At 42.5% G+C, this 14,043-nt stretch overlaps 3 protein-coding genes across 3 annotated transcripts in view; all 3 read left to right on the plus strand.

Annotated features, from left to right (window-relative positions):
• entpd2b (ectonucleoside triphosphate diphosphohydrolase 2b) overlaps positions 1–1,435 on the plus strand; it is a 7,381-nt gene extending 5,946 nt beyond the window's left edge. The window contains exons 8-9 of the mRNA XM_053855313.1: positions 451–585; positions 649–1,435. Of these exons, the coding sequence (XP_053711288.1) occupies positions 451–585; positions 649–864 (351 nt within the window). The 3' untranslated portion in view covers positions 865–1,435. The remainder of the gene's footprint in view (positions 1–450; positions 586–648) is intronic.
• A 177-nt stretch (positions 1,436–1,612) lies between these two features.
• On the plus strand, positions 1,613–2,852 carry phpt1 (phosphohistidine phosphatase 1). Its single transcript, XM_053855323.1, has 3 exons — positions 1,613–1,899; positions 2,325–2,452; positions 2,544–2,852. The coding sequence occupies exons 1-3, from the start codon at positions 1,734–1,736 to the stop codon at positions 2,634–2,636; spliced, it is 387 nt and encodes a 128-aa protein (XP_053711298.1). The 5' UTR covers positions 1,613–1,733; the 3' UTR covers positions 2,637–2,852.
• Positions 2,853–3,905: 1,053 nt separating this feature from the next.
• mamdc4 (MAM domain containing 4) lies at positions 3,906–13,262 on the plus strand. The gene is made up of 27 exons (XM_053878262.1): positions 3,906–3,960; positions 5,174–5,263; positions 5,337–5,498; positions 5,855–5,977; positions 6,070–6,291; positions 7,133–7,255; positions 7,441–7,593; positions 7,675–7,778; positions 7,931–8,086; positions 8,207–8,297; positions 8,362–8,475; positions 8,562–8,654; positions 8,724–8,861; positions 9,116–9,258; positions 9,713–9,821; positions 9,891–9,995; positions 10,106–10,240; positions 10,374–10,501; positions 10,847–11,060; positions 11,146–11,271; positions 11,342–11,469; positions 11,593–11,683; positions 12,180–12,329; positions 12,390–12,515; positions 12,646–12,770; positions 12,859–12,958; positions 13,081–13,262. The coding sequence occupies exons 1-27, from the start codon at positions 3,906–3,908 to the stop codon at positions 13,260–13,262; spliced, it is 3,486 nt and encodes a 1,161-aa protein (XP_053734237.1).
• The last annotated feature ends 781 nt before the right edge of the window (positions 13,263–14,043 follow it).

Below are 14,043 nucleotides of genomic sequence, written 5' to 3' on the forward strand. Positions count from 1 at the left end.
GCATAATTTCTTATGGCCTCGACCTGCATAATTAATAGCCTGTCAGTAAAAAAGCACAACCCGCAGAGTTAATGTGATGCACTGCAACACGTCTGCACAGAAGCAGTTCGCAGTTAAAAGGATAAGTGTCGACTATAGTGTCAATCTGAACTCACCATGCTTCTTAAAGATACTTAAGCTCAGGCTAGTCGTCCATGCACTCTTTCGCTGTATGTCAGACAACTGTTTATGGATGAGAGACCGTCTTGTCAGCAACACATCACTGGGTTCACATCATACCCTTCATAGAATTATGTCAAGTATTTGCAGTTTGTGTTTTCTGTGAAGTCATTGATAGACTAAACGTCGTATATTAAACGTATATTAAAACGTCTTGTGTTGCTATACCTGTCAGAGACCCTTGTGTTTTGCTGTGTCAGTCCTCACTCCTTACTTTTGAACCATCTTCAGATGCTGCAACTGGCTCCAGAGCAGCAGTTTCGTCTGCAAGACTACTGTGCATCCTCTGTGTTCATCCAGATCCTCATGCTGCGAGGTTATGGCTTTGACGACACATCATTCTCACGGATTGCCTTCCAAAAGAAGGTGAGCTGCTGGTGTTTTCTGTCAAAGTACGGGCAGATTACTGACTGGATTTGGATCTTTCAGGCTGGAGATGCATCTCTGGGGTGGGCCCTTGGCTACATGCTGACTCTGAGTAACTTGCTGCCGGCAGAGCAGGTGGAGCTCAGGAAGGCCTTCAGCCCAGGAGTGTGGGGAACACTTGTGCTTTTTGTCGTCGCTTACCTGGTCGCAACATTGGCTTTCATTGTTCATCTTATGTACAAAATGAGGAAGACAGAAAGCAGCGAAGGCACTTTGTAGACCCAGACACAACAACAGAACAGCCCAGATTTGCACTTCACAGAAATACATGGTTGACCGTCTTTTCTATGTCTGGATTAAAGCGCTAGATGTCTCAAATGTAATGTAATGTGAAAGACATCGCTACCACGGATGGTGAAGGTCAAAGTGTGCCATTATGACAAGCACAATGATTTCTTTCCCGGAGATGAAGTGAGAAGACTTTTTTTCAGAAACCATTTCAGGTAGATCTGGTAATTCGAGTCATATTTTTATCCTCACGGCTGCCATTCCTTGTGGCATTTGTGGCCTGACTTTCATGTTTGTAGAATGTGATATAAAGCCTTTAAAATACTTTCAACTTTCGACTGACTGAAAGTGGAAGCTTGAGTTTGTCTTTCCTGGTGAGCAACTTGTAATATTTGATGACTCAAGAACGTAATGTTTTTTTGTTTTTTCTTTTAATGTCATTGATGACAATAAAGATTTCAATGTCAGTTTATATCAGATGAAAGTTAGAGTGAAATAGCTCAGACCTACTTTAAACCATAAGAAAACAGTAGTTTAAAAAAAACATTTTTAACATAAATTAATATGGCTATTTTTTTATGCATTGTCGTCATGTAAAACCAGCTCAGTAAAACGCTACGGGTGTTTCACAAACAAAAAAGATAAACAAGTTGCCCCTGAAAATTCTGCAGGTGCATCATATGCGCAGTTACCACTCCGATCCAGTAGATGACGCCGCTGCAGTTGACCCTCGCGCATGACACAGGAGAAGAAGATAATAAACCGAAAAGAAGAAAAGTCTCGCTCCATTCGTGTTGATATTTGTAGCAGAGCTGCTACTGTTAGCTGTGAGCTTGTGCCTGTGTTTGGCGCAAGCCGACATGTGCACCCAGACGAAAGCGGCGGCTCTGATGGCGAACGTAGCCCAAGCTGACATCGACCCATCCGGAGTGTTTAAGTACGTGCTCATCCGAGTCCACAGCAGAGAGGAAGGAGACGACTCCGAGGTGGATATAGTTCGAGGCTACGGCTGGGCTGAGTACCACGGTGAGCCAGAGACACTGCCACTGGTTATTCTGAGATATTTCTTCTTCTGGTTTTCCGAAAAGAAAAGCACCTTGTTTTAGAAAGTCTCTTGAAAGTTCCATAAATGTTCTCATTGAGTACTTGTTAAATGAGTGCGTTTTAAGTGTTGGTTATACATTTATTCATCTGTCAAACGTGTGTGTGTTTTAATCGCTTTACAATTGCAGTCTACATATATCTGTCTTTGATTTTATAAATGTTGGCAGTCAATTTCAAACCTTCAGAGTTTTGTGGTCTAATACTTCAATTAAAAAAGCCCTTTCTCATGCACAGTCAACAACAATAATAATGTAAAACTCAGATATTCAAAGTCAGGTGTCAGAACCAGATTCAGATTATTGTCTTCAGTAAGAATTCATGTTGGTGTCTGCCTTCTCCTCTTGCAGCTGACATCTATGAGAAGGTGTCAGAGGAGCTGGAGAAGGGTGGCGTCTTGGACTGTGAGTGTATCGGCGGTGGACGGATTAGACATGACGCTCAGAACAAGAAGATACATGTGTATGGATACTCTATGGTAAGAGTTACTATGTTTCTTGAAGCAGCAAGAGCTCAAGTGAAGAATTATTCTTGTGATTTACTAGTACAGTCATGCGCTTGTGTTGCAGGGCTTTGGAAGAGCAAATCACGCCATCACTACAGAGAAGTTGAAGGTTCGATACCCAGACTACGAGGTCACTTGGGATAATGAAGGCTACTGAGCCCCAGTGTTTCAGGACGGCACTCCCATGGACTAGTAACGCACTTCCACCCTAACCCCAGTGGATTATTAGTGTTCAAAGATGCTCTTATAATGGATTGACTTTTAGAGCAATAAAAACCAAGACTTCCAAGAGTTCCATTTAAATCTTGTGAAACATGTGTTAACATATTTTTAAGTGAAATAAATGTGTCAAATCAAATGCATCCCACACATTTCTTTGCATTTCAGAGAAGAGAGGTGTTTATTGAGGTGTTTTGCATGTATCCACTCCCACGAGAACGGAAAATTAAATAATTCAACACAAAACAGGCAACTGCAGCATGAGAATTCAGGTTGGCAATTGTTTTGCATTTGCATTAGGCACCGTCATGTATGCCACCGAACATTACTAATTGTCTTTATAAACTTTGAACAAGCTTTTCTTGACAAAAATATCCAGGTAACATTTCAATTACTCAGTGATATGTCTCCTTCTTCTTTTCCTTTCGGCTTCTCCCTTCAGGGGTGGCCACAGCGGATCATCCTCCTCCATCTCACCCTGTCCTCTGCTTCCTCTTCTCTCAAACCTCCAAACCTCATGTCGTCCTTCACCACCTCCATAAAGCTCCTCTTTGACCTTCCTCTCCACCTTCTGCCTGGCAGTTCCAACCTCAACATCTTCCTACTAATGTACTGGCTCTCTCTCCTCTGTACATGTCCAAACCATCTCCATCTAGCCTCTCTGACTTGGTCTCCTAAACACATGTGCTGTCCCTCTGATCCTATCCAACCTGCTCACTCCCAGAGAGAAGCTCAGCATCTTCATCTCTGCTACCTCCAGCTCTGCCTCCTGTCTTTTCCTCAGTGCCACTGTTTCCAAACCATACAACATTGCTGGCCTCACCACCGCTTTGTACACCATCCCTTTCATCCTTGCCGATTTTCTCATTAAATCGTCCGATTACTCAGTGATATGTAACTTGTAAAATATGGATGTACAATTAAAAAAAATCAAAAACATACCATCTTAGTATTGAGATATATTTATAATTACTGTACAAGGTGTCTAAAAGTACTGCATTTATGTCATTGAAAATGTAATTCTTTTCAAACACAATACTCGAACTAAACATTCCTTCTGCGCAGTTTCACAATAATGGCGTTCGCTATGGAATAAATCTGTTTTATGATGGTTGCACAGGCGGCTGGGTAATGTTTAAAGTCCAGCTGTTATCATGTGAAGTTTGAGTTCTCCAGCTGGCAGTGACACACTTTCCTCTTGTGAGAGATGTCACGTCTGTGGAGCCCAGCTCTCTTTCTGCTGCTGCTGCTGCTGAAGTTAGGTGAGATGCTGTCCTGGTCGGAAACAAGTCTTTCAATTTCCAGGGTTAATCTAAAGTTGCAGATCAAAAAATTATGTATATTTTTAAATCCCTGGGTTAGTGGATGAACTTATGTGTAATAATTACTGAAATACAGAAAAGGCATATTCTCTTAAAAATCTCTGTGTGACAGATATTTTTTTTGAAAACCGTCTCTATGAACTTCAAAAAACCTCTAATAATATCTACCTTTATAATTAGAGGTTTCTGTCTTTTTTTCTTTTAGTCAGCACAGATTCATCTCCTTATCCACAGCCAACCATTAACAACTATATTTATTGTATATTGAATAAAGAACAAAGTCAGTGTAAGCAATGAAAGATGATGATTTTGGACGTCCTTTTTCATGAAGCTATTTTGGGAAATTTTGTCGCTTTGATTTTTTTGTATTAATAGTATATAAAGTATTAATAGCATTAACAGTAAAGATTGCTTTGGGAGAAAAAAAGACGTTTTTTAACTGTTATGATTTGTGGCTGTAAAGAATAATAAATTATAAATAATAATTAAGTAAAACATACGATCTTAAATTGCTATATTTCACTTACAAATAATTTGCATTGTCCTGTTTAAAGAAATGATTTGCTCAATGCTGTTTGGCTTTAGAAAGGAAGTGGAGTGTTTGTCAGGAGTGTCAAGAAGTACCAGGTGTATTTGCTGCAGTTTGTCTTGCAGGTGGCCTTTGAGCCTGTCACCATAACCAAAGAGATAAATCTCTTCGGTTATGCGATAAGAGGTCATGATTTTGACTAAATGAATGCAATGTTTCAAGCAGCATGAGGAAAAACATTAGGTCAGTTGATGTCTATTGACATTATGAGGTGAATCACGCTTTTAGGAACTGAATTTTATGAGTTTCTAGCTGGTAAAAGATAAATTATAGGACTTGATGTCCATGGAAATTTTGAGGTGTCACCTAACCTTTAATGCTACTGACCCTATTTTCACCTCTTAGTGTCACTACAATAATGTGTATTGATACCCAGTCTTGGGGAAACTACTTCATAAGAGAAGCTTGTAATACTGCATGTAGTATTGCGGCCAGGTAGTAGTCTGGACACATTTAAAACAGCAAAACAGCAAGTCGGAATAACTGCCTGATCTATGAACATGCTGCAAAACAGGATATATAAATGCGTCAGATCGTGTCTCCTTTTGCTTCCTTACTTTACAGCTTTGGCCGATCAGCATTCCTGCTCAGGTCCAGAGAGGAGATGTGACTTTGTGTGCGACTGCTCTGACTGCAGTGATGAACAAGACTGCGGTACTGATGAGTCACCTCCATGAAGCAGGGGTCAGAGCTTCATAGCAGCAATGGCATTTTCTCTGCTCCTCAGGATACAGGGGAAAAGAGTTTGTGTGCGACTTCGAGCATGAGGGCGGGTGTGGATGGACTGCTGCTGCCCCAAGTGACACATTCAGATGGGAGAGGCAGCAGAGAGATCTCCTGGCGGCCGACAGCGGACCATTATCTGACTACACCACAGGGACAGCCAAAGGTTCCCTACTTCCTACTGGAGTTTCATTATTTTACAAGACAGACCTCAGTGTACTTTTGAAAACGGCTTCAAGTACATTTTTGATCACGCGCCGATAAGGGTTCTGGGCAGCCACTTCTTCATTATAAAAATGTATATTCATAATTATATTTTTCAGTTAAAACTATTTTTACTGCAATTTCCCTGCAGCGGTTCATGATTTGGTTTTCGACACCCGACAGCGTGTCATCATGTACACTTTGGGGTGGGTTTTGTTGTCATTCATTTAGCTCAGTTAATGGTATTGTCAACTTATCTGACGCATCGTATTGCGCTTACAAGAATTCATTTTTACCGCATGTGATTTGACCCTCCAGGTTGGTTTATGGGGGTGACTGCAGTTGAGGCATTGAATACAGGAGCAGTTTTAGTTTCTCCTGAGATGAAGCAGTCTGCACCAACGTGTCGCCTTCGTCTCCGATACTTCATCTGGACTGGAGGTAATCCGCCTCTTCAGGTTCTTCAATGGTTTCTCCAGTTTTCCCAAGTTAGAATGAGATGATGTGATGCGACATTGTGCCATTAGCCCGAGATCCACAATCTATACTTTGGGCCACCATCCACTACCGTGAAGGCCCCGAGTCTGTCATCTGGCGCCAATCCACATCCAATATACGAGACTGGAGGGAAGCCACAATCTTCATCGGTCGCATCTCTGAAGACTTCCGAATCCATTTTCATGCCAAACATAGTCTTGTACGAAGAGGGGACATTGCCATCGACCAGCTGGAGTTTCTGGACTGTGGTTTACCCTGTGAGTTCAATCACAAATGTGTCTTATTCGCAACTAAAATTGGTAATATATTATAGGTAACAGATAAACAAATCATCAGTGGTAATAGTGACGACACCAGCTGAAGAACATGTCGTACTAATAGAGTAAAAATAGTGGCAGAAGCGAACACTCATTTTCTGATCTACCTTGAAATGTGCCATAGATCTCACTCATGAGACGTGAGAGCAGTTTTTCTTCCGGCATCCAAAGTTACCGTAGGTTTTCTTTGATATGTAGCAGCGCACTCAATAGTCGGGCGAGCGAGAGCCAGCAGGCAGGACAGGCTCCACAGGGTCACAGTTAGTGTTCAACAATGTCAGATAGTGTTTGCTGTCTTCTCCCTTTGATAGTTCAGTACACTTAGCATCTGCCTTAGCGCCGGAGCAGTTGGATTCTGTTGGAACGTCACACATGCAACGTTTGATTTGTAATAGAAATAAGTCAGTATTTTCACAAGCCAATAAATCAGGAATTTGCGCATCATTATTTATCATTTAAACTGAGGTGCAGCGTATGAGATTTTTATTGCACGGTGAAAAGTCGACCAGAAAATAACTTGTCTCCCCATCGAAGTACACGCTGAAGTCTTGAACCTGTGGAGCAGTAATAACAAAGTTCCTTGGTATTTGTACGAAGTTCTGCTCCATGGCCATGGTAGATGTAGTAGTAGCAGTGGTATCGATAATTCTAACAGCAGTAACATGTATCACAACAGCAATTGTAATAGTATCAGCAGCATACTATGCTGTTATTTTGCTACTATGATGTCTATTTGAAATGTATTTGTGGATGACTGTCTTGTCTCTTCTCCTCACGTCAGTACCGCCTCTTGGTGACAAATGTCCTGAAGGCACACTGACATGTAGAAATGACGCCTGTGTGGCGTCTCATAAGGTGTGTGATGGCAGCGACGACTGTGGGGACGGAACAGATGAGATTTGTGGTAAGTGGAGTCCCAGACATTTCCATGCAGAACAGTGCAGTGGAGAAGACATGCTCAGGTCAGCGTCTGTAAATATATAACAATATCTATGCAGATGTCCTGATGTACATTACATTTATTTGATTCAACATGGCTTCATGAGAATTGTCGCCTTGATTTTGCTCAAGCCCTTGTGTTTTCACCAGACTCCCGGCTCTGTGACTTTGAGCATGACGAGTGCGATTGGGATCTGAGGTCGCTATCCAACCTGCTCTGGGTGAGAACCAATCAGAGAAGCATCTCTGAGACGGACCCGCTTAAAGGACCAGGCCGGGACCACTCCACCAACACGGCATCAGGCATCAACTCAAGCTTTGTGGTGTTTTCCTCAGTCATGTTGAGAAACTGAATCCATCTGTCCATTTGGGTCATGGTTTTAGGTCACTTTCTGTACGTCACCGTCCCCAATGGAGGTCTCAAAAAAGACTGGGCTGCATTCCAAAGTCCCCTTCTAGAACCAACTGACAGTGCGAATCCTTGCAAGGTGAGTCTCTAGGTTTCCTCATCACCAAGAGACGTCAAATATATGCATTGTTTATTTTCTTTTGTGGCAGCAGGAGAGGAGGAGAATCCTCTCATCTCAGTTTTTTTTTAAATCTGTCATGCATATCAATGTGACCATTCTCCTTTGTGCAGATGACCATGTACACACACCAGTTTGGGCCAAGGTCTGGAGGCCTGACAGTGTTGGTGGCTGCAAAGAAAATCTACCCAGTGTGGGAAAGAGGTGGTGCCCTCGGTGACGTTTGGGTGAAGGCTGAGGTGGAGATCGTCTCGGAGCATCCTTTTCAGGTTGGCATCTCACCTGCACTTCCTGTCAAACCACATACCGTTTTACCTTTCACTGCCTTACTTTTGACTGCTTACTTTTGTGATTCATTTGTTGTCTCATCTCATGATCTCCTTCTGTAGATTGTGTTCATGGCTGCTATAAGGGACTTTTATTATGGAGGGATTGCGATAGACAGCATTTTGTTGTCTCCAGGGTGTAAAAATTCATCAGGTAAAGCGAAAGACGTTCTTCTTTTTAATCTCACACAGACACTAATGGTATGGTTTTCAACCAGATGATTTCAGCTGGGCAGATTTTCCCGACCCTCCTAAAAATCCGTGCACCACACCGGACAAGATTTGCAATTTTTACCCGGACTGCTTGAACGACGAGGACGAAGCTAAATGTGGTAGGAAAGAAGAATCAGATTGACTCATGCCATTCTCCTGCGGTAGACTCATAAGCCACAGTCTTTGTCTCTCGTCTTTGCTGCAGGAGATTTCTCGTACCCCAATGGCAGCACTGGCTGGACTGACAGCAGCATTGGCAGTCAAGGCTGGGTGCTGCACAGGAATTCCACATCAAACGGTTTGTCGACCAGCATTGATGGAGTTAGACCTTTTTATTTGTCATATTTCTTCCACTCCCTTGCAACAGAGGATCATCTGTATGTGAGCGAGGCCTCAGGTCAACAGCTGACTGATGCTCAAACACGAACCCCACTACTGGGACCCACAGGTCCGGCCTGCAGCGTCACTTTTCAGTTTTCCCTCACTGGAAATTCAGAGCACATCGGTAAACATCCTTCATTTCTTTCACATTATTTCTTTCATTTGTTGATTTTAGTGTTGTAGTTGACACCTCCGAGATCAAAACATACAGAGTTGAGATGCTTTCATTGGAACAAACCACTAGTTGGTTCTTTATTCAGTTTAGTCTCGCCCCTCTTGACATGGGCTTAAGCCCTTAAAGTCTTGGACTTGGTCTCTGTACTCTGTAGGTGGTGACAACTGCAGCACTAGCTTATTATTTATCCCACTATTCAACAGGTGAGGTGTCTCTGCTGGTGTTTGACAATCAACTGGATCTTCAGTCTAAACTGTGGGAGTTCAGTGGAAAGACCGGGACCCAGGAGGAGGAGGGCTGGAGAGAAGTTCAAGTTCCCCTCGGCGTCAGAAAACATCGTTTCCAAGTGCGTTACGTACCCAATACTCTTGATTCCACTTCCTCTTGTCATAAAAAAAAGAGTATTCTTTTCATGACATCTCTCAAAAGGTTTGTTCATCCAAGTGCATTTCGCCAGTATTATCGTCGTTGAATACTTCCTCTAGTTTTCCTTCAGTTATCAAGGGGCCAAAAGATAGAACTCTCGTGTACAAAATAATAATGCATGCAAACATTGCTATTCTCTGAATAATTAAAACAGGATCCTCTTTATGGCAGTGTCATCAGCGTAGGCGGGTCAACTTGACCTTTTTCATACATTTACTACATTGATGGCGGATAATCGTCTTATATGGAGAATATTTCCCAAACCTTGTATGCACGTTAAAAAGGCCACTTTATACGCAACATTTGGGATTTTTTATTTGGGCTTTTTATCTTGCTAGCAAGCTGCGTTTGTACAGTAATTTATTCTTTGACAGTTGGTGTTCGAAGCTCGTTCTGTGAAACTCTCCGCAAGTTCCAACATCAGAGTGAGAAACGTCATTTTCAACAATTGCAATCCTGAGTATATCCCATCGTCCCCATCCGGTAATGGCTCGACAAACGTAACCGGTTAGTAGAATCACGTGCGAGCAAGTGTGCTCAACGTCTGCCCAGGTCTAGCGTGCAACTTTGAGGGTGGGCTGTGTGGCTGGTACCAGGACAACAGTGACAGCTTCGACTGGACAGTTGTGGAGGGGATGGACCACACTATCGACACAGGTGAGTGCACCCGAGCATGAGACGTGTGACTGAAAGTGGTACGCGCAAATGAATCAAGATGATTCCAGAGTTGAAAGCAACGCAGAATTTGTCACTGATTTTGACTTCAGGTAAAAGTCTGGTTGTGGATTTTTGGAGTGCATCTCTTCGTGGGGCGTACGGACGATTAGTGTCGTACACATTGCCATCTAGTGCACAACAGCAGTGTCTCTCCTTCTTCTTCAAGCTCTATGGACCAAATCCAGGTGATGATAACCATAATGTGTTTGTTTTCAAGATTTCAAGAAGGTCAATGTTTAAGGGAAAAGTATATATATATATCACAGTTTGAGACAATCTACCTCAATATGGAATAATGTGTCGATGGTTGTTCTTAAGGAGCCCTTAACGTGAAGGTAATTGGCCAGTCAGGTTATGAATTGACTATCTGGACTCGGAGTGGAGATCATGGTAATGTGTGGCAAGAAGCCCACTGCCCAGTGCCGCCCCAGCTCACCAATGTGCAGGTATTTATTTATGATTCTGTCTTGGAATTATTTTGTCATTGGATACACTGTGTGTGAGAGGATGGGGCACTATACCATGGAGAAACAATAAAAACGTGGTCAATAGAGGATACATTTTATTCGCGATTAATTTCACTATAGTTCATAATAAACTTGAGAGGAATTGCAAATTAAAATTAAATTATTATCATTATTTTATCAGAATGATTATATTCATTTATTTACCTTTCACTCCTACCCACTCTGCACTGTTAGAGAGGGCCGACATTCTGACCATGTGTGTGTCATTCTAGCTTTGAAATATCTGAAGCGCTTGAAGTATTTGACCGACTCTTTTCCCCACAGCTTTCGATTGAAGCGGTTCGTTCTGGCTTTGATGGCCAAGTGGCCATAGACGATGTTTCCCTGAAAATGGACAGCTGCTCTGTGGCCCGGTTTTGCTCATTTGAGGAACAACAGTGTGGATACTCAAGCTCTGGAGAACAGCGTTGGGTTTGGAATAATGGATTGCATGAGATACCAGGCCCCCCAACTGACCACACTCTGGAGACAGATACTGGTGATATGATGCATTACTATCTCAATGAGCATTTGTAAGAAACAATACAATATACTTGTTCTGAGAAACAACTATCTCTGCTTAGGCAACTACATGGTGGTAAGCTCCCTGCGTGCTGGCTCAGCAGCGGTCCTCACTTCCCCTGTAAATGGAGGAATAGTCAGGACTGAGTGTGTCCATTTCTGGTACTACACCAGTGGTGTGAATTCCGGTGAGACCCATGAGCAAACTGGAACGGAGCATCTTATTCACATATCATGTTGACTGTAAGTACTTTCTAGGTTCCCTGTCTGTTTATGTGACGCCTGTGAAGGGAAAGAGGGTGAAGATCTTTTCCGTCACTCTAAACCTTCAAAATGCCTGGGTCCATGGAAGCGGGAACATCTCCACTACACTCACTGACTGGCAGGTACAATGAGGAATGTTTCCCTTTTGATAGTACAGTAACACACAGCGAATACATTGAACACTAAGTTTACACTCATATCTGATTTCAAAACAAGTTAAAAGATCCATCTCTTTGCATTTGCAGCTGGATTTTGAGGTGATTGGAGACGGAACGGTTCGTTCTTATGTGGCCATTGATGACATCTCCCTGTCGCTTCAGCCCTGCGACAGTCCTGGTTTGTTTTTGTAGCATTACACATTCTTCTCTGTTTTTGTTTCTCTCTTCTCTTCTGGCTTTAGATTCCTTGTGACAACAAATGAAACCATGCAAGTTCATGTACTGACAGAAATCCATTAAGTTTATGATGTGAAAATAATCAAAATTTTGCGAGTTATTGACTAAACACTGATGCTAAAATAAATATCAGCCTCACAGCATTCACGGTGAACAGTGAAAACCAAGAGTTTGTCTTTATAGTCAGCATTAGAGAGCTAAAATGTTCCATAGCGGTATCACAACTTTCAATTGAAGTGGTTCAGTGGGGGATTTACAACAGAATCTGAATCATTTTTAAACATGTTTTTCTTGATGACATGTGACTTGGGTGACATTTTCATATAGTTCATTATTTTTTCTAATCCTATAAATGTATCTTTTTTACTGTGTTATGTTCATTTCATGTTGTTCATGTTTAAATATTGACAGCACGAACTTTGTTGTTTGTATCCCAGGTTTGGAGTGTACTTTTGAAGAGGGCATGTGCAACTGGAGCAACAGCCTGAATCCCAAACTGGACACCTTAGACTGGGTTCGAACAAGGCAGATGGATGAGAAACACTACCTCACCCCTTTCATTGACCACACTGTGGGGACAGAAGAAGGTAATGAAAACAAGTGAACACTGTGAAAACCCTGAGATCATGGAGACGCCTTTTGCACAGGTTACTTCCTATTGTTGCCAAGTACTGAGCGAACATCAGCTGGTCAGAACGCCCGGCTGTTGAGTCCTCCACTTCCTCCAACCAAAGGCACCTGCCTGAAGTTTTGGGCTTTCATTCCCATGTCATGTAAGATCACAGTGATGTTAGCTATGAATTAATATATTTTGAGTAATAATGATCAGAATGACTCCATACATGCCGCTCCGATTCATTTCTCCTGCTTGAAAATGCTAACCTTGTTGGAGTTAACCCTCAGCTGAGGCCCAGCTGAAGGTGTGGAGGCTTTCTGAGGGTTGGCTCAATCCCCTGCTGTTGGTAGAAGAGTTGGGCGTCGCGTGGAAACGATTCAGTGTGGACATCATTGCTGCAGAACAATATCAGGTTGGGCTCTCTTTGGTGCACAAAGGTCACAAACTTCACAGTCAAACCCCCAAAGATGCTTTTTTTTTCTCCTATTTAATCCTTCCAGATAGTTTTTGAGGGGATCAGAGGCACCTCTGGTTTTGTGGCTCTGGATGACATAAGATACACAATCGGCGTCAACTGTGAAAACCAAGTCAAGGACTCAAGTAAGGCTTTGTGTTGCGTGATCAAAAGATCCAGTTTTACACAAAGGTTGAATGTCAAGGCAAAATCATTTCACATTAACTCTGAATCAGACCGCTGATCTGACGACTTAAATGTTTTCCAGCTTCAAAGAGCGACAACACTGGTGGCATAGTGGCATCAGTTATCGTGGTCCTGCTACTGATCGCCGCGCTCATCACGCTGCTTGTTTTGTATCTGCGATCGAAAACACAGTCTTCACCATCAACACGCCCAGCGTCTTCCTCCTCCTCTGGCTTTCCTAATGCGTCGTACGACAGCAGATAGTCAGGTACGTCTTGACACTAATCGTTGATGCCACTGGTACCTAAATAGCCAAAAAATAGAGACATCGATGTTTGCACTATGTGACTTTGGTTACACGTTAGTTCTCTATTTCTCCGAGCAAGTTTATTGCTAGAGAATCAGTTGACTGCACAGATAGCAGTGGGTCCCGCGTGAGTCAACAGCTGCGACACTGTGAGTAAACACACACAGTTCATATGTCGGTCATTATATTTCTCACTGTGTCACTGTCTTATAGTGAGGATCACCTGAGTCTCATAACAAATGTATAGTGTACATTTGACTCCGCTCTAAAGTGACAGCTGATGTGTCATTCACTCACTGAAAATGCATATCATTATCACAGTGTGCAACTTAATAAATATTGTGTTGTATTTTTCTTCGAAAAGTAAGCCGGATTTAATGGAACCACAGATAAATTCAACTGTCCTTTCGCCCCACTTTCTCCTTTATGCCTGATCTTGGTCAGCACATGGGTTTCAGGCAACGTTGTTCATTACTCTGTGTTCATATTAAGACACCATCTCACTGAGATGCAACAGTAGAGTTACATATCTTACTAATGATTTGTCTCTGCTTACATGTTCCTGCAGTTCACGGATGTCGTTGCTCCAGGTGGCGCTAGAACGCGGTTGAAAAAAAGGCGCTGCTGCCATCTGCTGGTGATGTCGTCAACGTACAGCCATACCAGCGCGTCAATCGTCGAACGCACTGTTTACTGCTGTAAATCCATAAACCCGAACAATCTAGCGATCATTTTTCT

This window comes from Synchiropus splendidus, chromosome 1 (genome assembly GCF_027744825.2).
Source record: "Synchiropus splendidus isolate RoL2022-P1 chromosome 1, RoL_Sspl_1.0, whole genome shotgun sequence".
In the NCBI taxonomy this organism is placed as follows: Eukaryota; Metazoa; Chordata; class Actinopteri; order Syngnathiformes; family Callionymidae; genus Synchiropus; species Synchiropus splendidus.